Raw genomic sequence first — 24,367 nt, forward strand, 5'->3', positions numbered from 1 at the left:
TAAATTAAAATAGTTTTCGCTTTCATAGCCTTATGAAAATAATTTCATTTTCGAAAAAGCGCTTCAAAAAATTTCTAAATATGTTTTTGCTTTTTTATAAAGCTTATTTGTGAAATTAGTTCAATTCAGGCTGCGTGATAGTTTATATACTAAAGTGTCGATTATCTGAAGCAATATACTATATTCCTTCATCGTGAAATTCAATCTCTGTTCACAATCTTGTAAGCCTTATCTCATCTTTCTTCCATTCATTTTCACACTGCTCAACAATCTTGACCTTGCAGAAAATAAAGCCATAGAGATCACTGACAAAAAGGCAGCTTGCATGAAAAAAAGCTCAAGAGAGTTTACCATGAGTTCTCCCACTTTTCCATGTGGAATGTGCAAATACACTTGGAAGGTGGAAAAGACCCATTGAGAAGAAGTACAAAAAGAAATCCTAAAAACTTGTATTTCCGTCGATGATCGTGCTCGCGAATGAGAGTATTGTGTAATATAAAATCGCATAATTTTTAAATGTTAAATATTTAAACATCCACGGCGACATTATTACCCTCCACAGATTGACTTATTTGTTCTCTGTGTTACTTCAGCTCCCCTCTGTCTCTCTTTCTCTTTATGTTGTGTGTAGAGTGGAAAGATGACAAAAAAGCAAAGCTTTTAGGAAGCTTTGAATGCCACATACGGAAAATACTTGAATCGCCATCGAGAGAAAGAGGAATTTATAAAACACGATTGGTGACAAAAGAGTCTCACTTTGATATCCACATAGATATATTTAATATTTTCAGTGAAAGTCTTTGCGATTACATACGAAGATTTAAATCTGCGCGTGTTTTTTTTTTAAATTCATCCAATGTGCTCCACAAAAAGCATCTCTTTTGCTCTCTTGGTAACATCATCCAATCACAATAAATCACCCGCTCATTCCAATATTTTAGTTAGAGCCTCAAACAACCAACACACGCTCGTCCATTCATGCACCTCTAATTGAGTACAATTTGAATGCATACACCTCGTTTTTTCATCAATTTCGCCAACTTTATATGTCACGCATTCTGTTTATCCCCCAAGAGATTTTCTCATGTGCATTTTATGATAAACCGTTTATGGATATTTTATGTCAATCATTGTGAAGAATTTCTCGTAGGCTCCCTGTGTTTACTAAATCATTCCATTTTGTATTTCCCGAAAGATAAATTTTCCCTTTGGATATTTTGCAATTGACATAGAAATTTTCACATTCAATTTAGAGATAAATATTTCCTCCTCTGTATTTTAGTTAATTTATTTCGTTTTTGTCTTATTGACTTGCAAAATAGACTGATCTTTTCCGATGCTTTTTCCTTACTTAGGGCAATATCTTGTATACGAAGATATTATATTACATTAAAGCTTGATTTTGTTTAATTATATTATTCTACAAAATTGGAGATCAAGAATGATTTTTCAATCTGAATAGCATTGCTAAAATGAGTATCAATAAGAACGCAAGTAAAAGTCTTTCGCATGTAAAACTTCTATGAAATTATGAAATTTTCTTGAGATTTTTTCTTCCATTAGTTTTTAACTACAGTTTAACATAACATATGTACAAAATATAATGTATAGTAAATTTTATAATATTTGAATAGAAGGAAAAGATATACGTGTAGAGGTTTAATATAGCAAAACAATTGCCTATTAAAATGTATTTTATTCTCAGTGACAAGCTCAAAGGAAAATGCGACAAGGTTCTCATAGATCTTTTTTTTTCTACTTCTACGACACTTTTCCTTTCCTTTGGTTTGCTAATAAGCAAACAATGGCACATGCAGACCACCAAGGAGGTTCAATTGTCTGCCCTTCTGATGCCCGCCGGAAAAAAAAGAGAGAAGAAAACGCACAAAATTCGCACCCATAAATCTAGAGCAATGAACTGACCAAAGGCTTCCTCCAGGTGGTGCAGCGCGACACAACATGAGAAGCATGAAAAGTGGCCAATATAATTGCGGCTACATAACATTGATATTACAATTATATAGTATGTGAAATGCCATGGGAGAGATATTTTAAATATTACTCGTCTCTCTGGTCGATTTTCTTGTGAAACTCTCATGTGCGCCCATGTGTCCAACTACGATGGAGATTATCACCGTCAACATTGCGCAAGGCTTTTATTAATGTTTTCCCTATAAATGTGCTTATGAAGTGCAGACACATTGGATACCCATTAGCACAAGAAGGCATAAATCGGCCATTTTTTGCTTTAATTTGCATTTTTGTCTAATTCAATTTGTATTACTTTTCAATGCTAATTCTTGTTCTTTTTTCTCTTAACCCTTTTCTAACCGGTTTCAAATGTGATTAATTGATTTTTCTGAATGGATTTAGATTAAAGACGTAGCTAATATGTCATGCGTTATGCTAAGACTTTTAAAAATCATCTTGTGCCACTGTTGCATACAATGAGTGATTAACATAAATTCCAAAGTTACAAATGATTGGCAGTTGATGTCAAATCAAATTTATGTACATAAATGGTCCATAAGCATTTTTTTTAAACTACTTGATGATCAATGAATCATTTGAAATTTTCTTCTTTTAATTTTCCTTAATAATTTTTCATTCAAAAATTTAACAGTATTATAAAATGATTTCTTATAAGATTCTTTTAAGATGTTAAAAATCTTATAGGTTCTCCTAAACGAAAATTTAAAAAAAAATGGCACTCTAGATAATTTTTGCAATAAATTCCATTTGATGAAAGCAATAATATTGTCTGTCTTTCACCCAAATTAGGAGTAAAATGCAAAACCCTTTAGCGGAAGTACGTGACTTAAATTACAAATAATTGTTAACAGTTTCCAAACAATATGATTCACTTTAACACCAACATACTGGGTTAGGGTGGTATCAATACTGGAAAAGCTACAATGGTTGTTTTCTCATTGTACGTGCTCTAGGCAAACATTGCACTTTAATAAGGCCTCAAAGAAATTCCTAAATGAAATCCACTAATTAGTTATATAACTTCTTTTGAGAGCCACAAACCCAACAAAGGAAAGCACAATTAAGACGTATTATTCTCTTTTGAAAATTGTAACATTTTCCTGAATGAAGAAAAAAAATAATATTGTTACGAGCGCCCCTTTTGGAGAGTGAGTAGCAAATCATCACGAAAGTTGCAGAACCGGATTGACGTACGGTTCATGAGAGCCAAGAGAAAAGAACACGAATCGAATAGAAAGAGTCTGCCTTGGTCTATCGTAACGCGCGCACGCGAGCAAAGTGAGTGAGCAAATATTCTACGTGAAGGGCGCAAGGACCTTCCGGAACTACCCTCAAGGAAGCTACGCATTGTGAGGAAACTCTACAGGCGTCTCCGGCACCTCCAGACGCCCCTCGACGCCACTTGCCCATCGAGAACTTCCACGTGGCCCTTGGTGCCTCAGCATGCCCACGTTCTAGCCCAACCGCTAACGCCCACGCTACTGATGTGCGCCCCATTATCGCCAGAGACCCGTGGGGCCCTGCCATTGGGGAATGTCTCCCCACCGAGGCCCTCAGGCCGCCTTCCCGGACAATCTCTGGCCGCCACGTGGAGTGCCTCCGGCCTCGTCGATGAAGACGTCCTTTTGGTGGCACTTTCGGCTTTCACCCTTCATCGGGTCACGCCTTATGCCATCCGAGGGAAGCAGGAGCTTCCCTTCCTCGTGAGAATTACCATTCACCCTTCCGGAAATGCCACACCGTAGTGATGACGACACAGTGCTCTCTCGCTCGCTCTTCAAGCGACGCGTTATTGAAATCGCCAACAATACACCGGGCGACAAACTTTATGTGCAATAGACGGAATAAATGTAATTGTGTACCGTGGAAAGTCAGTGTTCTTAATCTCCTTCGGTCTCCCTCTGGAAAACACCCCCAGCCGTTACACTGGTGTCAGGTGTGGGGTGCAAAAGACCGCTCGCCCAGAGGGACGATCTAAACAAGGAGATAAATGTTTCCGTCAAAGAAAAAGAGGGACTTAGGAAAGTTTATTTGGTGGCATAGTGTGGATTTGCTACTGTCAAAATGCAACATTGTGCTCCGCAAAATCTCGCTCGCATTATCTTCCGGATTCTGGACATTATTGCTGACCGGGACGGTCAGGACCAAGGGAGGGGTAGTGTTACGAGCGCCCCTTTTGGAGAGTGAGTAGCAAATCATCACGAAAGTTGCAGAACCGGATTGACGTACGGTTCATGAGAGCCAAGAGAAAAGAACACGAATCGAATAGAAAGAGTCTGCCTTGGTCTATCGTAACGCGCGCACGCGAGCAAAGTGAGTGAGCAAATATTCTACGTGAAGGGCGCAAGGACCTTCCGGAACTACCCTCAAGGAAGCTACGCATTGTGAGGAAACTCTACAGGCGTCTCCGGCACCTCCAGACGCCCCTCGACGCCACTTGCCCATCGAGAACTTCCACGTGGCCCTTGGTGCCTCAGCATGCCCACGTTCTAGCCCAACCGCTAACGCCCACGCTACTGATGTGCGCCCCATTATCGCCAGAGACCCGTGGGGCCCTGCCATTGGGGAATGTCTCCCCACCGAGGCCCTCAGGCCGCCTTCCCGGACAATCTCTGGCCGCCACGTGGAGTGCCTCCGGCCTCGTCGATGAAGACGTCCTTTTGGTGGCACTTTCGGCTTTCACCCTTCATCGGGTCACGCCTTATGCCATCCGAGGGAAGCAGGAGCTTCCCTTCCTCGTGAGAATTACCATTCACCCTTCCGGAAATGCCACACCGTAGTGATGACGACACAGTGCTCTCTCGCTCGCTCTTCAAGCGACGCGTTATTGAAATCGCCAACAATACACCGGGCGACAAACTTTATGTGCAATAGACGGAATAAATGTAATTGTGTACCGTGGAAAGTCAGTGTTCTTAATCTCCTTCGGTCTCCCTCTGGAAAACACCCCCAGCCGTTACAATATAGTTAAAGTGCTTTGTTATTTCTTGGAAGAATCAATTGGTTTCCGCAAGTATTTGCTATATACTCGGTGCAATTGTTATCTCTCGAAGGTATTTTCCAACTCGAGGAATGAAGGAGAAATTTTTCACCTTGAAATTCCCATCAAAGAATTGTACTATGGTGCTCTTTTTTACTCATAGTCTTGAAAGCAAAAGTGTGGGTGTCAAATGTGTTAACTCTTGCATTTTACTATCTAAATTTTTCACACACAATATTTCCTGTGATTTGCATGAAATAGGTAATATTCATGCTGTGTAACTTTTGTCCCGTAAATTGTCTCCATTTCGATGCAATCGTCGTAAAACATGATGACAAGATTGGAAACATCTTGCGAGCATTTTGAAAAGAATTGCTGCAAATTGTATTAAAGTTTTTTTTTTATTATAAAACACACATTAAAAGCTTGTTCAGTTGTGGATAGAAAAGGATTTCACAACTAATTAATGACCCCTTGGGTAAAAAATAAAGCCTAATGGGAGGCATTGTTGGAAATTAAGTTGAACATTTTCGCGATAGAAATCTACAAAATCAGTTGGACATCTTCGGGAATTTTCCCATGTCTGGTTGAATAATATTTTGTTGTGGAAGGAGGGGTATATGGGTTTTAATTTGAGGGTAAATAATTGTGTTTTGAGTGTAAATAATTGTTAAATGATGGAGGAAAATAAAGCAGGTTGAAAAAAAAAAACGCAAAGTACATCACGAGGATTACGCCATACAAGAAATACCTTATAAAGGAATATTGTATGTATGTATATACCTTACACTACATTATATATTTCACAATTAGTTAATATAGTAGAGCAATTGAGTTTATTTACTTTGAAACTTCCATTTAAAATTGTATGTATTTTATTTTAAAAACAGACAAGAATTCCAACCTGTATGTAAGAGCTTTTAACAATTTCAAACAAGTCCAAATTGATTAGAGTTTCAAGTGGCAACCTTAATTAATTATCCTGATGTTAATTTGATCATCAGCAAAAAATTTAGGTCAAAATACATCCTCATTCATAGATTTTTTTTGAATTTCTTTGGCATGTTTATGTCTATGCGGTCTATATGCAAAATATATTGAAATTTTTTAGATACATATACTAAACATGTTTTAATATATACTTCTCTTTTACAGTTTGAGTTTCCTTTCATTTTATGAGAGCCTCAAATCAATGTATAAAAATTAAGTTATGAATCATATTAATAGAATCCACTCTATGTCATAAATAGGAACTGAAAAGGCTAAAAAAAAACCATCTAATGGAAGATGATTGGTATACCTATAAAATAATAAGAAATGAAAAGTAAAACATATTTAGAATCTTTCAATTCTGGACCATTACATAAAGCGAAGATTGAGATGAAATTGTTAATCATATCTGAATGCCACTCACGAATATAAGTGTGTTGGGATTTCTTGAGGGTAAATCTTCAATAAAGTGCGGAACTTGTTATGAATGGATTCTCTTGGACATCAACTCTTACATTTAATTTCAATAACCCTGAGTTAGGGTCGAAATCAACCTTTCACATATCTAAAGGTCTTCGAGAGGCTTTTTTTCTGATTGGTAATTATTTTGCACACAAGTGATAAAAAAATCAATCATCTTGAAATCTTTTGATTAAAAGATACCCAACAGTTTGGTGAGTGCTATTAATTGCTTTGAAAACACGTACGACATGTCGCCTGAAGGTGAAACCAAAATTAGATCTTTTTCCTCTTCAAAAATTCCATCAACATTTCCTATAACTCTTGGTCTAATTGCTCTCCTCTCAAGAGTTGCTTTTCACAGCTATACGCGATGATTGTGCAAAATATCGCGATCATTTGCTCATATTCATGGCATTTTAGTTGAATATTTTCATTTAAATTGCCATAACACTTTTTAAATTCCATTCGCGTTAACCGCAGGATTTCTTGAGGCGTTTTTCGCACTCTTTTTTTCTTAAAAATCTTAAAAGTTTTGAGAGCGAGACGAGTGTCTCTAGAGAAGTGCAACACCTAAATACGGACGAGTCATCCAGCAACCGGTATAAAATTAAATTTTGAAATACCATAACATTAATTTACCCAATACGAAACTTGATCAAGAGGCACACCAAGAGGTTGCAAATGCGAAGATAAAAAAAAGACGCGTTGAAGTACTTGGAAGAAAAATTATAATGAAAATGAATACATATGTATATATACATCAGAAAATCATTAAAGAAGACGCGAGAGTTTAAAGGTTACATAATACAAAAAATGTCTTCATATGCAAATAATTTATCTGCATTCCAAAGAAAATTATTTAAAAGTAAAATAACTTTACAAACAATTTCTTTGCTTCTAATAGCTCTAAAAACTCTGTAGATATTGAATGATGGGATTTTTGTGTTATTTTCATTTTATAGCTTTAAAGGTTGCAGAAAAATAATTTGCTAAATTATTTTTAACTAAAGCATAGAATAATAATAATAATAATAATTTATTTCACCCTTTTACAGACTAGTGTTTTAGGGATTAAAGCATAGAATCTTATCGATGGCTTTTAAACAAGCTAGATATAGAAAGTTTTCAAGGAATCAAGTCAAAATATTTTTCTCTCTAAATTAAAACCAAGTAGCGAGCTCATGAAGAATTACTAAAAAGAGCTTGTGCCTCTTCTTAAAAGCTGTATGCACCAGAGATAGACGTTGTCTTCTACTGTCATATGATACATTTGAATGGTGACGAGTACCATAAACTGAATAAATTGCTTTAATTGCACAGATTGCATATTAATAGTAGAAATTAAATCTTTTTTTTTTTGTTATGATATTCCCAGAGAGCACTGTCCATCCAACATTTTAATACCATACCTTTAATATCAATGTCTCAATGTTATTGTGATGTTGTTTTTGAGTGAAAAGCAAAGAAAAAATAAATATAAAATATGTGTATCACTGGATAATTGGCTCATTGAGAAATTGCTGAGTGCGAAAAGGCAGTGAACCACCCACAAGACTGATTGCATGATGGAGGGGCGAAAAAGCGAATAGAGAGAGAAAGAAATTGCTTGAATTGCTGAAAGTCAGTCGAGAGTGGAGGAGAAGGTCGTTACTTGGTCTTGGATATAAACAATCCACTAGCAACAGAACCACTCACCAACTCACTTTTACACCTTTTTAATTTAAATTTTGCCCCGGTTGACATACAAGAAGTGGAACTTGCGGATATCTTGCACCCCCTACTCTATGCCTGATAGCATATAACTTCCTACCGAAATTAATGTGATTTCCACCGCGCGCAAAACACTTTGCAAAATGATTTTTATTGAATTTGCACACTTCATTTCATGTTTTTAACGTGCTTTTATTCGCTTTACCTTGCTTCTTTCTTATACGTATGATTTTTCTTTTTCTCAGCTTTCGCTTTCACTGAGGAATTTTTCACATTATGCTCAGTGTATAGAGGGAATGATTAAAGATTTTTCATTTGTGGAACAGAGCAAAGTCTCATGTCTTCTTCGCGTCAACTTTTCATGTGCATGGACTTAAGGAAAAAGTGTATGTGGTAGAAGAGAGATTTCTTACACAGAAAGCTCAACAAAGCATGAAGACAATTGTTTACTTAGAGGGTATTATATAAAAATATTTTTTTATGTGCTTGCAATTAATCAAATTTTCCAGTGAAATAATATAAAATTTACTTCACTCATTTTTTCTACTTCTAACCATTTATTCAGTGTCCTCGACATTTAATCTTATACTTTTTATTCAACTCTTTTCTAGTTTTGCCTGCTTTTTTTTCTCACCGACATCATACTCGTTGGAATGTCACACACTTCACGGCAAAAATCTTCTCCTAAAGATGAAACACATTTGGTATTTATGAATTAATTTAAATACCTACACTAAAAGTGTGAGACTTCCGTGGTCGTTTCCACTCGATCGTACACACAAAACAAATTATATCTCCACATTTTTGAAATTTGCTTTTTTTGCATTTTTATGTGTGTGATCTTTTGTGTCTTTATATTTTAAGTACACTCTCAGAGGCCTCAGAGGAGAAATAGCTTAATTCCTTCATTTGGTATTCTCTCCTCTTTTTATTAACTCTAAATTTTGGGTGGAAAAAGTGCAATTTCTTTTCCATTTTATTTTGCTTTATCTCCAAAAGAAATTTATTTTCTCACTCGATCATCTTTGGAGATTCAGAGCGATAAAATGAACTTGAAAATTTCTTCTGCAAAATGCTAAAGATCGGAAAACTTTTACACAACAATGAGAGAAACATACAATTAAATCATTAACGATCAATACATGATCACACACGATCACGCTAATTTCTTTTTACAATGCATTAAACACCTCTCAATTTGGCAAGAAAAATAATTATTTTCAAATTAACTGATAAATATCGGCCGAAGAAAGTGAAATTGCTCGTCTGTTATTTAGTTAGTGGTATTGTTATTGACCGTGATCCCCTCTCGCTCTCGATCAATTTTCCATCATCCATGAGATTTGAATTTTTTTTCGAGCTTCAAGTTTCATCCACGATTTTCACGCACGTTTTCTGAATTAATTAGAGACCACAGGTGGATATGGCATGTAGAAATTGGATAGAAAAAAAGCAGGAAATGATTGTTACATATATTGGTTCACTCTATTATGATGGCTATTTAATTGCTTGTATGCTCTCAATATTCATGAAATTATGTAATTTAATTAAAATTACAAATTATGTTTACCATAAATTGCAAGCCTATATTGTCAAATTTCTCTTTATGGAGAAAACTCTTGTCTCTTCCATCTTGGACATCGTTTTATTTAATGAAGATCATATGACTAAAGGCTAGGTGAACAAATTGCTGGTCGTTTTCCTTGTTCACGGTAATGTCTGCAATTTTGTACCACAGGGCGATCACGATGTATTTTCAAAGTGATCTTCGTGTGTGTTGTAGCGTGATCTAGATTGTCTTCTAGATCTTGACGAAGAGAGAAAGATCATTGGTGGAATGTGGCATTTGCTATTGAAGAAACACGCCTTAGTCTTGAACGCGATTGAGCAGAGTCTGGCGCATGATCATTCATCGATCACTAAATGAACTGTTTAACAATCTTGCGATCTCTAACACGATCGTTATATGCAAAAATATATCTCTCTATATGAAGTTATGCAAAATTTGCTTCTTCTGAGATTCAATTTAAAATCTCGTGATCATGAAAATTTGGTTATACCTTAATTCAATCCATTTGCGATCAAAGTGATGCAGATCACGTCATTTGGTCCCAATTCCCATCGTGTTTACGTGAATGTGCCGCGGCAGGTAAATCAAATTCTTCATTGTACAACACAATAAATTATCTAACAAGTAATTCTACGGTGCAAGAGCACAAGGTACATGGTAGAGACAGTAGGAGGAAAAAGAATTGATATATCTGTGTTTGTGATAAATCTCTAATGGCACGCAACATTATGAGTACTCCAACTTCATTTCAAATGGCAAACACTCTGCGGCAAGACAGTGGGTAATTTTCTTGCATACTTGTGCGAATCTAGAGCAGAAAAGCAGCATTGTTGGTGGGATTATTTCACTTTACATGCGTCTCCTGGAGTCTCGTCGACATTTAACACATGGGAGAGCAACAAACTGACGTGCTTCTGGGTATTTTGGAGTAAAAAACATTACTATATGTACCTACCAATCATTTCTCTTTCCCTTGTCAATCAGCACCCATTTAAATTTTATTTAACTAATGCAATTTCCCCCGCACAACGCTCTTCAATGTGTTGACTTTTAACTGGTTGAAAATTTCCCACTTTTCTCCTCATCACGTATACAATAACTCAATTTATTCCCACTAAATTCATTCATACAATTAAGATATTACTTTGATACTGGTATGTTCCTTAAGTTTCTTTTTGCTTTAGGAACAAGCCATGTTGCTTTGAGTTTGATTTTTTTTCGCTTGAAATGCAAGATATTTTTTCTAGTATAATTTGAATAAAATTAATATGTCGAAGGTATAATAAATAATAGACTCTTAAGATTCCAAAAAATAATCTTAAAATATTTCATTAAAAAAAAAAGAATAACAAAAACAATATTTATATGAACTCGAGTACTTTTTGAACAATGCAATACATTCTGTAAAAATAAAAATACAGAGAAGTGGGAAATGTTAAGCATATAGTAGCAGAAAAAAGTAGAAAATTGCTTTTAGTTCCCCATTCATGTACATTCTCAAAATATCTTTATAGGTAAAAAAAATACACCTACTCATTATATTGAATAATATTACATAATAGCACAATTTGTATTTAATTAGATTCTTTGTTTTTTTTACGTCCCTCGTCTTCCCAATTTGTCAGCGTACTTTTATATGCGCCTTTTCATTAATGGATCTCTTGCTTGTGGCTTTTTGATTGAAAGCTTCGCAGAGTGTGTGACAAAATGCCTTGAAGTCGTTTTTGGCTTCTGTGAGATATTTTAAATGAGGGGAAGATTCCTATCTCTTATACGTTCTTTGACGTCTTTCAATTTGCAACCACCTTCTATACGTCTTTAATTATTCCATACTCATGGGAGAATTTTTCAAGGCTTCAATTTCCGTCTATTTAATCCTCAAGCTCCTGCATTGGAGAACAGAAAAAAGAGAACAAGCATAAAGATCGGAAAATCTCCCTGTTATATAGAAAGAGACAATGTTAATGAAAACCAAAGTTCCATCGTACGAGCAGATCACACGATGTGAGGGAAGAGCGATAAAAAAGCATATTCTCATACGCTTCAGGGTAATCATCGAATTTATTTATGCTAATAATGAAATAAAACTAAAAACCTATAAATGATATAATCTCCATCCATCCTTCTCCAACTCGCACGGAGATGGTTGATCTTTCACATGTGTGGTAAAGACACTTTCACTTCTCTCTTGGTGCTTTTTACAAGAGCAACACTCGGAAAACCAGCAGCCGCGTGCAGACTTTTTGGATGATGGTAACTTTTATTCGATGTCACACACCATCCCATAAGTGAGTGCAGTGCAGAGGCTACAATCAGGCTAGGCTACCATATAGCCACTTATATGTAGGAAAAATTACATCTATAGACCGTACAATGCCTCACAAGAGAGCTATCGCGCGCCTGATATGTATTTTGCCTTTTGATGGAGTGATATTATGTAAAAACAACTCTCATGTCTCAACCCAATATAATTTAATCACAAACTAACCATCCAATTGATAAGTCGCTGCCGCTCTATCGATCACACAAGAAGATTATGCTCAAAACCAAATGTGGGTAAATCACTCTCTCAAAGACGATCTCAAGGAAAGGAATTTAACCGTTTTTGTATGGGAAAAAACTCCTTATTCGAGGGAAAGAGGTACAAATAGAACGTAATAGATTAAAAAAAAATTACCAGACTTTTAATTTTTAATAACTATTGTAAAAGCCGCTGCAAAGATTTGCCTGAAAATGCAAATAATTTTTGTCTTCAATGTTCTTTTGCATCACTTAGCAGGGACAAATGTGTCATCTTTTTTTACAAAAGTAAAAGACAAAAATAAAATTAAGTTATTTTAAAAACCCTACAATCTTTTCGTGTCTTCTCTAAATTCCATTTAACGTAATCTGTTGTTTCATTGTCAAGAGAACCGCAAGATGCTGAAAGAAGTAGTAAAATGTTTTCCCAAGACTGTAAAACAGATACATTTAGTGAAATAAACTGATTGTTTGAAGATTAAAATTAATCCATATATAGGATTTTATCTAAAACCATTATACAACTAATTATTGTACGTTTAATCTTCATTTTATCTTTGTAGTAAAGGAAAACGCTATGAAATAAATCTTTATAAGTTGTGGTAAATATCTTCAAATTCCATAAGAAAAAAAAAAGATTAAATAAATTCAAAAATTTTGTTTTTTAAGCTTTAGTTTTTTTTTCGAGTTTTGTAAAAATTGCATCATCTTTGTCACTATTTTGGTCTCATTCAAACTATTTTAAGCAGCTGAGGAGACAATTAGCATAACTATTCTCCGATAAAGACCACAAATTCTGAATAATTCATTAATCTCATCATCTATAAGATATTATATCATCAAAGAAAATAGGCAAATTTTCTTACCAGAATCTGCGAAAAATTTCCAAGAAGCATTAACAACTGGTTTTTACGAAAGCTCTTACAAGCTTTACAAGTGAGACTAGAAAATAGGCAGCTTTTTTTACCTTCAACTTTTCAATTTAAAATTAATTCATTTTTAATTCATTGACAAATCAATATTGATTTTCTCACTTGGATGGTGTGGTTAAAGAAACTTTGCTGAACAAATTAGACTTTTTTTAAAATAATAATTTATTGAATTTTCACAGAAAATCGGTGGAGTTTTTTTGCTTCTACTCTACTCTCAATGACTTTGTGTCACTTCTCGTGCAATTCTCTTCCTGATTAATGATTTTTACGAGGATATCAATGGCACTATTGCGCTATAAAAAATGATTAATGTGTTTTATCGTGGCGAAAACTATGATTTTTTCTTGTTCCACTGAGCTCAATTAATGTCTAATATTTTTTTTATGAATTACCAAAAGCTTTCAGTCAGGAGAATTTTATTTGGGACAAATGGATTTGCAATTCAATATATCACATGCTGTTGCATTGAATTCCCAATATCGTCGCATCCCTGCTCAAAAAAAGTAAACGATATATGGGGTTAATTGGAATGTTTCCAAAGCAAAAATTGCAACAAAATTCATGTGAAATGGTAGAGGAAAATTTGATAATTGATACAAAATGGTTTATATACATATAGGAGTTGGGGGGTATTGGAGAAGATCGAATAAATCTCACGATTTCATTATTAAAATGATGGAGGGATTCATCTCGCACGATTATATTCATTGGAGCGCAAATATCTAACGCTGGGAGTCCATTTTAATAATAACATTAATTTGCGCACAGAGAGTACCATTTTATCCATTTTATGTTAATGAGTTTCATGAGGGTGCACGCGCTGTGGGTGGTAGGTTTTTGGGTGGGAAAAGCTCTTCTATATGCCACAAAATAGAGAGATAGTGTAGCTTCGCAGCCTGGTGCATTTTATTGCCCTGCAGTAGTAATTCTCAAACAGAAAGCGCACCACACAGATGTGAAATTTATTAGTTCACAATTGTTGTCTTTGACGCAATTAAAGCAATTGATGCACCTTTGAGTACTTGGTAGAGAGACAAAGAGCTTTTATCCTACCTTGAGGCACTTTGCATTTAATTTTGTAGACTAAATATTTAGTAAAAAAAAACGAGCATACATTTTAAAATTTAAATCAGATTTATCTTTCGGATTATAAATTATGTGGCAATGAATATCATCTTTTAATTTGTTAAGCTTTTGTCTACAAAATTGATTTAGTGAGGAATATTTGGCATTTAATAATCGAAGGGCATCATTTTGTCAGATTTGTATTAATGCTCTTCAAAGCAATAAATCCTAATAATTTCTTAAAATGCATGAAACATATTAATGACGAAAAAAAATTATTTATGGTCATCTCCTTGATTAAAAATTGGCATAAATCTTTTTTTTTTTTTTTAACAATATACTCTATTATAAATTGGAAATATTATGGAAAGAAGTTTAGATTTATTTACGAGGAATGTATGAAAATTTTCATGGTTCTTCTGTAAGTAATTTTCTCAACATTTTGGTAGAACATTCATCCGACATACAATTTTATGCAATGTTCGTTCGTAGTTCCCAATATTAGAGAAATTCCCCTCAAAATTTTCTGACTAACACAATGGTTTTCTCCACCTTGTGATTAATTAAAAATTCAGAAAAGATTCATCATGGAGTCAATCAATCATGACCATCTCGAGTGGCCCACGAGAGTGTGAATTCTTGTGGATTTGTAAAATCCCACCTTCAAGCGCACGCAATTTTCGAGACATTTGCCTTGAGAAAAATTCTTGATCAGCAAACAAGAGTTGTAAGATATTTATGAAGTCATTGAAGACAAAATTGATTGCAATTATGTGTCATTTTGTTGGTAAGTAAGTTTCTATTCAACGTCACAGTGTTGTAGATTTTCTGCAACATAACACCCAATGATTGGGTACACGTGAGTTTCTTTAATGAAAATATATATTCTTGTGAAATTGACTTTATGTACAACTTATTATAAATAATATGAAGATGTGCTAGATAAATATCAAGTGTACAAGAGTTAAGCGCGAGTATATGATAATTTATACACATTTTTCCGTTTTCACCGCATAAATATAATGCTGCTGGATGATGTAAAGAAGCATCAATATGAGAGTAAAGACGACTTTGGCACTTCTATGGGGAATCTCTTGTGTGTGATTTTTTTTTTCACACAGAAGAAAATATTTTCCCTCTCTCTTTAAAATCAAGGAATTTTCAAAACGAAGATTCACCTCTGTTTTAACACCTCTCGCGGTTAATTACATAGGGTTTTAAACCTACAAGTTGAGGTTACAATTAAGCAAAAAAAAGTGAGAAATACACCAAAGTGCGCACGCTTGATGAATTAATTTTCAATCTATTCTTTCATTTGGATTCCCCACTCTGGCTCAGCGATAGAGCTTTTTGAAATGTTATAAAAAATATACTCTGTGGGTTTTAGCTGTTTTTCTTTGACTACGTACATACATATAGTTACTTTATTGTTCTCCCTCCCATTGATTGTCTCAATTCGAAGTCTTATGCTGGAGCCGACAAGAAAAGATTCCTCACAGAGACACAATCATTTCAAGCACTGTTGTAATGTACTTTGCATACAAAATTAAATGTTGCACGTTCTTACCATTGGCACCATCAAAGAAATATCCATTGTTTAGACTTTTCAAAAAAAAATCCTCTTAAAACTTATTTCTGGACAGAAAAGTTTTTTTTTTGTAGTAATTTGTCAAATTTATTTCTTGAGAAAGAATACAGTACCATTAAAAAAAATAGAGCCATATAGAAATTAAAGAGTAAAAAGTATAAAATATGAATTAAAGTTTTTTTTTTACAAATTGGACTAATAGATTTTTCTAAATAAAAAAAATTAAAAGTATTATTTCTTTAAAAAAAAAAGCCCCTTCATTCAATGAGTTATATTCTGCGACCAAGAAATCCTTGAAATTGGTGAAATTTCACTACAAATTCTTGAATTTTCAAAGATTTCTTGGTCCCGTAATAAATTATGAGAGCTTTTCATTGTCACGAGAATTTAATGCCACAACCCTTCTTCGACATACTGTATTCAATTTCACTGTCCATCACATTCAAAATTTTACTTGCATTTTACAAATAAAAATTCCTACAGGAACATCTCAAATGTTTCAACGTAAAAATCCAAAATTAGATATTCAAGTCAACACACAAAGTCCCATTCTTTGCATGCGAGAAAGCCACACGTGAAGCACAAAAGAAAGGCAAAAGTGAGACTAATTGAGTAAATTTGTCAGTGGATCATCAATGAAAATATCTTCGGTCTAATTGAATTGTAGCTTTAATCGCACTTAAAATGATCATCACACACGAATAGACATATTTTGATATAAATCCACTTTCGCAGGCATTCAAGTTTCACTGCGCCAACACCCATATTATATTATTCCAATATGTTTAGTGCATATTTTTTCGTGCCAATGCATAGTGAAGAAAAATTCACAATCAATTTCAATGTTGAGGCTCCTCTTACAGAGGTGGTATAAAGCAAAAAGCCACAGAGCAATTTGCATTCACAGACACCGCAAATTGAGCCCACGAAAAAAAGAAGATGAAGTTCGATGGTCTTTTTGAAGAAAATGGCAATAAGAGCAATAAGATATTATGATTGAAAATATTTCTGTATACATATCTCGTTTCTTTCATGCTATATTATGCTCTTGGATTCTGCAAATTAATCGAGCACTCTTTTTTGTCCATGCTCTTGGTTTCTTTGGTTGGACTGATTTAAAGAGCATTTTCAAGACTCTATTCGCACATACGATGCATATTATGTATATAGTATTGAGAGTTGTCCCCCTTGAAAAACCCTCCAATTCGCAATCTCTTTCACATCCAACATTTGACGTCAGCCTCAAGGACTCGCGGTAGCTTAGAGAGTTATATTATTTATTTTTTTTTATGATAAAAAGAATCTACATTTTGCTTGTTTTACTTCTCGCACATTTACTGGGACATCAAGAGAAACTCATACATATTGCAGATTTCTGCGTTACTTTTACCTCATCGCAGATTTCCAATTGCGCTGTTAATTCTTCGCTATCTACACACTTTTGCATACAAGCTTTTTCGAACACTTTCCTACACACAACCATTTTTCATTATTATTCTTCATGTTAAAGTTATTGCACCACATTAATCACTAATTTGCTCCATGGTGTCAAAGAAGTCCTCACTAAATTGCTGTTAGCTCATTATGATCGCACTAAATCAAACTGGGAATGAGATGTTTTCTTTAACTAATGAGAGGAATATGTATTGTACATTCATTTTGATTTATTGATGTCACAGAGATCAGTGCAAAAGCCTCCATATATAGGTGTGACATAAAATCAGTTTATAAAAAAAGGGAAATTTTTAGTGTCTCTAAAATTTCAATCTCTCAAAATTGGGGTAACGCGAACACTTTACGGATGGGTCACTAAAAAAATGAGAGGCATTTCAAATAGGTTTCGAAATAAAACTATTAAGCAATTAAATAGATAAATGGTCCTATTGATTGAATTTATAGATTTGTGAGGCAATTTAAGCTAAATATTTAGTAGTGCGCAAGCAATTACATAAAGAGTTTAGGGATATTCTGTAAACTTTATATCTTGTTCTGTATAATGGACGTTGAATTTAGTGCATAAATTTTTGATTTTTATCAAATTGATGTTAAACGATTATACTTAAAAAAAATTAAATCTTTTTTATTAATTTTTAATTTTTAATCAATTTTATAGTTAATATTAAGATTTGAGCTTTTGGAAAGAGAGTTATATATGTATATTTAAAAGCTCTCTACTTAAAGCTCTCAAACGCTTTCTTTATTTTTCTAATATTTCCAATATTGCATTTAACAAAAAACAATAAAATATAGTAAATTTTACAATAAATTTTGATAAATGATTCGTACTACGAACAATCCATATATAATTTAGTTCGTCATTCGAGGCAGAAATATATTTTTTTTTACTAGTTTTCATTAATTGAGAATTTTGGACATTTATTTTGTGATTCATGTTCCTTTTAAAAGTTCCATGCAAACCCTGAAGAGCAGAAAAATGCCAATCCAAATCACTGAACTTGTTCATCATCCTCCTGAGGCATGTTGCAGCACACAAAAGAAGGGCGCCAAATTGATTGGCTTGTTTTTTTGGGTGACTCGCCACGAAATTATATAAGAAAACTGGCTTTATGGAGACACGAAGAAAAATAAAACAAGAAATTCGTGACGAGGGCGCGAGTCTGGTGGAGCACAAGATTTGCAAAGAAGGTAGGAAAAAAGCAATATTTATTGGGGGGCACTTACCGGAAACATTGTGGATGAAATGTTTGTCACCCAGAGAAAAGAATGAAAATCTCACGGTCGGAATTCCAGAAAAAAAAGTACCACACAAATGGTTGAATGAATTTCAGGAAGTTGCAGAAATGAAATTCAAAACTTATGCATTTTCACTAATCTTTCCACACCTTTTCAGTTGCTTGTTTCTTTCATGAATTATTTTATCTCGAGAGTTTCACCAGTAGTGTGTGTTGGAGCTTTCTTCACTCTATATATTTTTTTGTGCGTGTGATACTCGAAAAAATCCGTGGTGCAATAAAATCCCTCCTGGACGCACTAATGACTCGTTTTTTTTCTTGTGAAAATCACAAGAAACTCATCCAAAAAAAAATTACTATTGGCACAATCTCGTCACGCTACACTTAATTTTGATTGTCGAAATAATTTAATTTTATTTAATAAAAAAAAGAAGAGTTTCTTTTCTTTAAAAGAATTTTAAATGGAAAACAAGAACACTTTCAATTGATGCTGGGAATGTCTTTCACTTTCAGAGAACACCTCTGAAGTTTATCTTCTGGGAGTGCGCGAATGAGATGTTGTAGCAACAGCAGCGGACACACCAGAGTGAATGGCTGGGAATTGCAGAGGCTGTGGTAATATGTGCCTCTTGCGAATTAGACCCAAATGAAATCTCTCAGCTCTTTTACAGGTGGTGGAAATGCACGTCTTTCTGCGAGAACACTTGCCGGTAAACTGAAATCCAACTGCCGAGGAGAGTTGGTTTGGTGGTTTGGTGGATGGCTGATGGTGAGAGAGTACATACGGAACGGACTCACTTCTCTCTTTATCCATATAACGAGGTAAATTGTTGCTTCACTCCATTTTTCCTCGTCGCCCCGTTTCGCGCAAATTTTGGTTTTTTTTTTTAATTTGGCGCCCTAAATGTAGTTCCAAAAGCAACCACTGGCAATTTAGGGCACTGTTGGTTAAGGAGAAAATGTGACGGATGCATTGCATCGCTATCCGTCCCCCTCACACATTCAATTTTTCGCAATTTTCTCGCGTTTTCCGCCGAATTTTCCATCGAAATTGTGTTTTTTGTGACCAGGAAAACAATTTTGAATTTTTGGCATCAAAAATTCTGAAAGTTCGCGAAAATCCATTTCTGGGAAAAGAGAGTCGTGTAAAATCCCCAACCGTCAAAATTTCCGCGGGCCCCAAATTCCGCACAGAGAGGCTCTCCGTAGGCTCTGGAGCCTCCAGAAGTACTCCAGGAGTTCCAAAATTGCGTTTCACGCCAAAAAAAACTGGCGGAAAAACAAGGAAAATCGCATTTTTGGAAAAACAAAAAAAAGTTCGTTAAAGTTCAAATGATTTTTCCGCAGCCGCCAAATGCTTTCGGCGTAGTATTCCAAATTTTGTGAAGATAAAAAAAATCCTACGAATTTCGCGCCCAACCTCCCCTAAAAGCTCTTCTCCGTTATTTTTAAACTTCGTTTATTTTCGTTTCATAAACGAATCACTTCGCTGCCATGGAAACGCCCGCTAAAACATAAACAAAATCTCTCTTGCCACTTTTGTGATATTTTTCCGGTTAAAAATTAAAGAATCTCGTAAAAAACAGCAGGAATAATTTGTAAAATGAACACCACATTCACGTCTTTCTTCAAAATAGATGGACTTCCCATCCTACCTCCTCTGGTATGTTATTTATTCCATTCTTCATAAGTTTTCTTACTTTATAACCTCACAAATATTAATTTTCTAAATTATTTTTGGATTTTTTATGCCTTCCGGAAAGATGACGGAAGCTGTGAGGATGGAAATGAGGCAGTATAGAAGCCAGGCAATTAAATTGGAGGAGCGCTTGAAGCACATGAAGGAGCTGGAAAGAGGTAATAGTAACACAAGTGTCTTGGAGGTAACTCAAGAAAATCCGGATGATGCCTTAGGGTACGTTACCTGCAAATCTTTTGGATCAATATCAGATTGTGTGCCTGAAGTGGAGGCTGTGTCCAATGATAGAGAATCTCCGTGGTTTGTTCCTGCATCTGAGGACAGAAAGACAAGTAGAGGATCTGATGATCTCGTTCTTGAGGAGCTGGCATCAAATCTATCAATTTCTGAACGATCAATTCCACTAGAGGAAGTTAACGGTATTGCAAAAAGTGCCTCAGAAATTCTCAAGTTACTCCCGGAAAATAATGAGCAGGAAGAAATGCCTTTACCACGGCTGGTGAGATCAAATTCATACACTTTGGATGGTCCAAGTCCGCACCTTGTTGACTTGTTGAAACCACCAACTGTGAAATCGCTTCCTAATAGAGTTCCTCCTACCAAAAGTCCCGTTGATTTGAGGAAGGTAAAGAGCAAAGTGGACTCTCGGCTGGTGTTTTCCAAATCCAAGAAACTCGCACCAAAAATTGGAAGTAGAAAACTTTCTGGAAGCACTTCTTGCACACAAAATTGCAAATATCCACGATCTTCTTCTGCTTTGGGAAAAATGAAGTCTTTAAAAGGAGCTAAGAAGGTGGGACAGAAGATAAAACCCAAAGATGATGTCAAAACTGTTTCTCCGGAACAAGCAAAGAAACCCCCGGAAACATCTATTCCTCAAAATCAAACCGATATATCGGAATTTCTCTCAAAGATTGAAGCAGAACACAAAGTCCGGATGCAAGAATTATTGGAAATTCAACTTGAAGAACAAAGAAAACTCCGTGAGAACTTCAATGAACAGCAAAAACTTCTTGTTGAGTCGCTGAGGAAAACATTCCCGGAAGTTGCAACGCCACAGGATTCTAATGGGAATGACACCACAGCCACAAGTTTAACTCTCGATGGTGGTGACAGTGAGTGGACAAATGGGGATTGCGAGAGCCTTCCGATGTTGAGTACAAGAGCCCCGAAAAGTCAACGAAACTCCTTAGATCACGTCACGCAGATCTTCCTGAAGCAGCATCTCACTCAAGTGCGTCAGGAGGTTGATCCTCTTTCGCCACGGAGTGCAAAAGCCGCTTCGGTGATCAACGCGCACGTCCGAGGCTACCTAGTGAGGCGCCTATTGCGCACAGAAGCTGTCCAGCAAATCATTCAGACATTCCACGATACACGTCTTTTTCTCATTGAGCTCCATCGGGATTCACAGAATAAAAATTCCAATCCCACCGATATTGAGCTCAAGAGGAGACTTCTGCAGCAGGTGAGAGAAACTTCAGGAACAAAGACCTTCAGTAGAGAAAGTCTTCAATATTTTTTCATTTTGTTCTCATTGCAGTTGAGTTCCTCACTTGGATCCCTCCATGGAGTTTTCTTCCAGCTGCCGGTTAGCGAGAGAATGGATATCATTGCAAAGGATCGTGAGAATCTCCGTTTGCGCCTTCAACGAGCCACTGAGCGTCGCTTCCTGGATTCCCGGAAGAGTCAGCAGCAAATGAGTAAAATGAAGATCGTCACGTTGTAAGTGTTGCCTTTTAGATCACGTATTTCCTCCCCGTTTCTCATTTACATAAATATTTTGCTCTCTTAATTTCAATCCCCCCTCTAGATTTTCCATTGAAATTCCATAAAAATTTGAATGAAATTGTTATTTAATAATAAATTTGGGGAATTATTTTTCACACCAAATACATAATGAATCTGAATAATTAATTGCAAGCTGGACGAAGGGCTTTCAGCTCCTCAATGGTGTATTTGAAGATCTTTGCGGCGTTGTTCATCCCGGAAGCTTTTGTTGCTGCGTTGACGGTTTTCTTGGCCAGGTAGTCGCTCGTGGGGTCCTTTAGGATACTCCTTGCAGCCATATCAAGGGAAGGTAGCGGCTTTGGCTGCCATATCTTCTGGTTGACCTCATCTTGAGCGATGTTCACGATGCCCTGCCCAAGGAGTCTTCGTCGGCGATCCTCAGAAATCTGCATTGCTTTAAGAGCCTTCTGTCGCTGCTTCTCTTGTTGAATCCTCATTGCCCTCTCTTCCTCAGCAATTCGTTTCATTGTTTCTGCATCAAATACCATCTTATGGGGCTGCTGAAATTCCTTCCAGTTAGTTACATCTCGGAGTCGTGATCGTGGAGTATTCCGTGGTGAAGGCAAAACGAATGGTGTTTGAAGGAAGGAATCATCATGGTATCTCCCAACTCCCTTTGTAGGCTTGTCGAGATATACAAAATTTGTTGAGACAGGGTTTTTTCGTCCATTGGGCAGCATCTTTCTCTTTTTGAGATCCTCGAGTTAATCCTATCACCACGAACACGAAATGAAGGCGAAAAAAAAACAAAATCAAATTATTCAGATAACTCGATTTATATTTATAAAAAAATCAAACAAATGGTTCCTGATGAGAGAATTTCGAGATATTTTCTCTCTTATTCTTCTTCAGAGCTGCAATCAACTTGTTTGAGGATGAAATCTGTAAAAAAAAACAATCTCTTACTACATTTCTAGTAGAACAGAGAATATCATGAAACTCACTATCATAACCATCTTCATCCTTGTAACACTCCCGAATGGTTTTCTTCTTTTTTTCTTTATATGGTCTTGGAGGAGTTTTCTCCTTGACTTCCTCATTCTCCAGAACGACATTCTGCCCCTCATTGTCCTTCTCTTCATCCTCCTCCTGATCTATACGCTCTTCTTCACTCTCGCTTGTGTCATCATCGACAATTTGAAGAATTCTCGAAGTTCCCGCCTTCACTTTGGGCTTTGCTTTCTTCGACATCTTCATCTTCTTCTGAGGCTTTGGTGAGGACTTTTTCACCTGCTGCGGAGACTTTTCCTCAGACAAAGGCCGTTTTTTTGCCACCTCAGGATTTTTCTCAGGTTCACTCTTTTCCAAAGTCTTTTCCTCCTTTACCTGTGCAGGAGGGGCAGCAGGTTTTGCGACCTTAGTGAAGAATGAAGTAATCATCTTATTTCCAGCCGGAGCAGCCTTCCCCTTTTTCCCATCAGTCTTCTTCTCGGCCACTTTAGGTGGAGCTTTTCCTTTTGCCGGTGATACTGTAGTATCTTTGTCGCTTCCTGACTCGGATTTGACTTCCTTCTTAACTTCCGGGCTTTTTTCAACTTTTGGGGGTGGCTCCTGTGTCTCCTTGGGCTTCTCTTTTGGTTTCTCACTAAAGAATTTCGACACGAGTGTTTCCTTAGATGGTGCTTTCTTGGTAGGAATCTCAGGAGCTTCCTTCTTCTCTTTCTTGACATCCTTTGCTTCTACTTCTGAAGCAATGGAAACCACTGAGATTGCTCCCACATCCCTCAACTCTGGGGTTAAATGTATCCGTTTGTAGGTTGAATTTGATGGACGGTAGGATGAATTTAGTACTCCCTCGTGCTTCTTTTCAACGCTAAAGAGGAAGCTTGTTGTTCCCTTCTTGTCTAATTTCTCAAAATTCTTCTCGCTGACTATCCGGATGAAACCATTCCCATTGGCATCCAAGCCCTCCACTAAGTACTCCCGCGTAATTTCCTCTTGCCACACCTTTATCCATTCTTCGAGCTTTTGGGAGCACGAAGGTAGAGGAAGACTCAGCTTCCCTGACAATTCTATCACATTCACCTGGAATTTCGGGACATTGAGAAAGACTTTGAGGTTGGGGATGAGAAGAGAATGAGGAATTTTAGCTCACCTTTGCATTGTTCACCAAGACATCCAGTGTGAGGGAATTCTTTACTTCCTCCTCCATCGAATGAGATCTCTGAGATTGAAGGAAAAACAAGAAAATCCAGAGAAAATTGACTTTTTGGCGGGAAAGTGGGAAAACGAAGCAGTCAGGATGGGAAAAGCCAAACAAAGTAGTCTACCTTCAGGGGTATCAGTCCCAAAAAATCGCAGTGGTGGCTTTTGGAACTACATTTAGGGCGCCAAAGTCAAAAAATTGGCAAAAAATGAGAAAATGAATATCGTTGGTG

The 24,367-nt window shown here is 36.0% G+C and overlaps 3 protein-coding genes across 3 annotated transcripts in view; 1 reads left to right on the forward strand and 2 right to left on the reverse strand.

The window, feature by feature from the left end:
* The window catches only part of LOC129789993 (mucin-2), a 38,813-nt gene extending 19,598 nt beyond the window's left edge, over positions 1–19,215 (reverse strand). The window contains exon 1 of the mRNA XM_055827140.1: positions 18,492–19,215. Coding sequence (XP_055683115.1) covers positions 18,492–18,500 — 9 coding nt within the window. The 5' untranslated portion in view covers positions 18,501–19,215. The remainder of the gene's footprint in view (positions 1–18,491) is intronic.
* Positions 19,216–19,877: 662 nt separating this feature from the next.
* On the forward strand, positions 19,878–22,091 carry LOC129789998 (uncharacterized). The gene is made up of 3 exons (XM_055827146.1): positions 19,878–20,165; positions 20,266–21,666; positions 21,742–22,091. The coding sequence occupies exons 1-3, from the start codon at positions 20,106–20,108 to the stop codon at positions 21,925–21,927; spliced, it is 1,647 nt and encodes a 548-aa protein (XP_055683121.1). The 5' UTR covers positions 19,878–20,105; the 3' UTR covers positions 21,928–22,091.
* A 655-nt stretch (positions 22,092–22,746) lies between these two features.
* LOC129789999 (triadin-like) lies at positions 22,747–24,278 on the reverse strand. Its single transcript, XM_055827147.1, has 3 exons — positions 24,085–24,278; positions 22,934–24,014; positions 22,747–22,871 (listed from the first exon to the last, which is right to left on the reverse strand). The coding sequence occupies exons 1-3, from the start codon at positions 24,139–24,141 to the stop codon at positions 22,828–22,830; spliced, it is 1,182 nt and encodes a 393-aa protein (XP_055683122.1). The 5' UTR covers positions 24,142–24,278; the 3' UTR covers positions 22,747–22,827.
* Positions 24,279–24,367: the final 89 nt, after the last annotated feature.

The sequence above is a fragment of the Lutzomyia longipalpis genome, chromosome 2 (genome assembly GCF_024334085.1).
Source record: "Lutzomyia longipalpis isolate SR_M1_2022 chromosome 2, ASM2433408v1".
In the NCBI taxonomy this organism is placed as follows: Eukaryota; Metazoa; Arthropoda; class Insecta; order Diptera; family Psychodidae; genus Lutzomyia; species Lutzomyia longipalpis.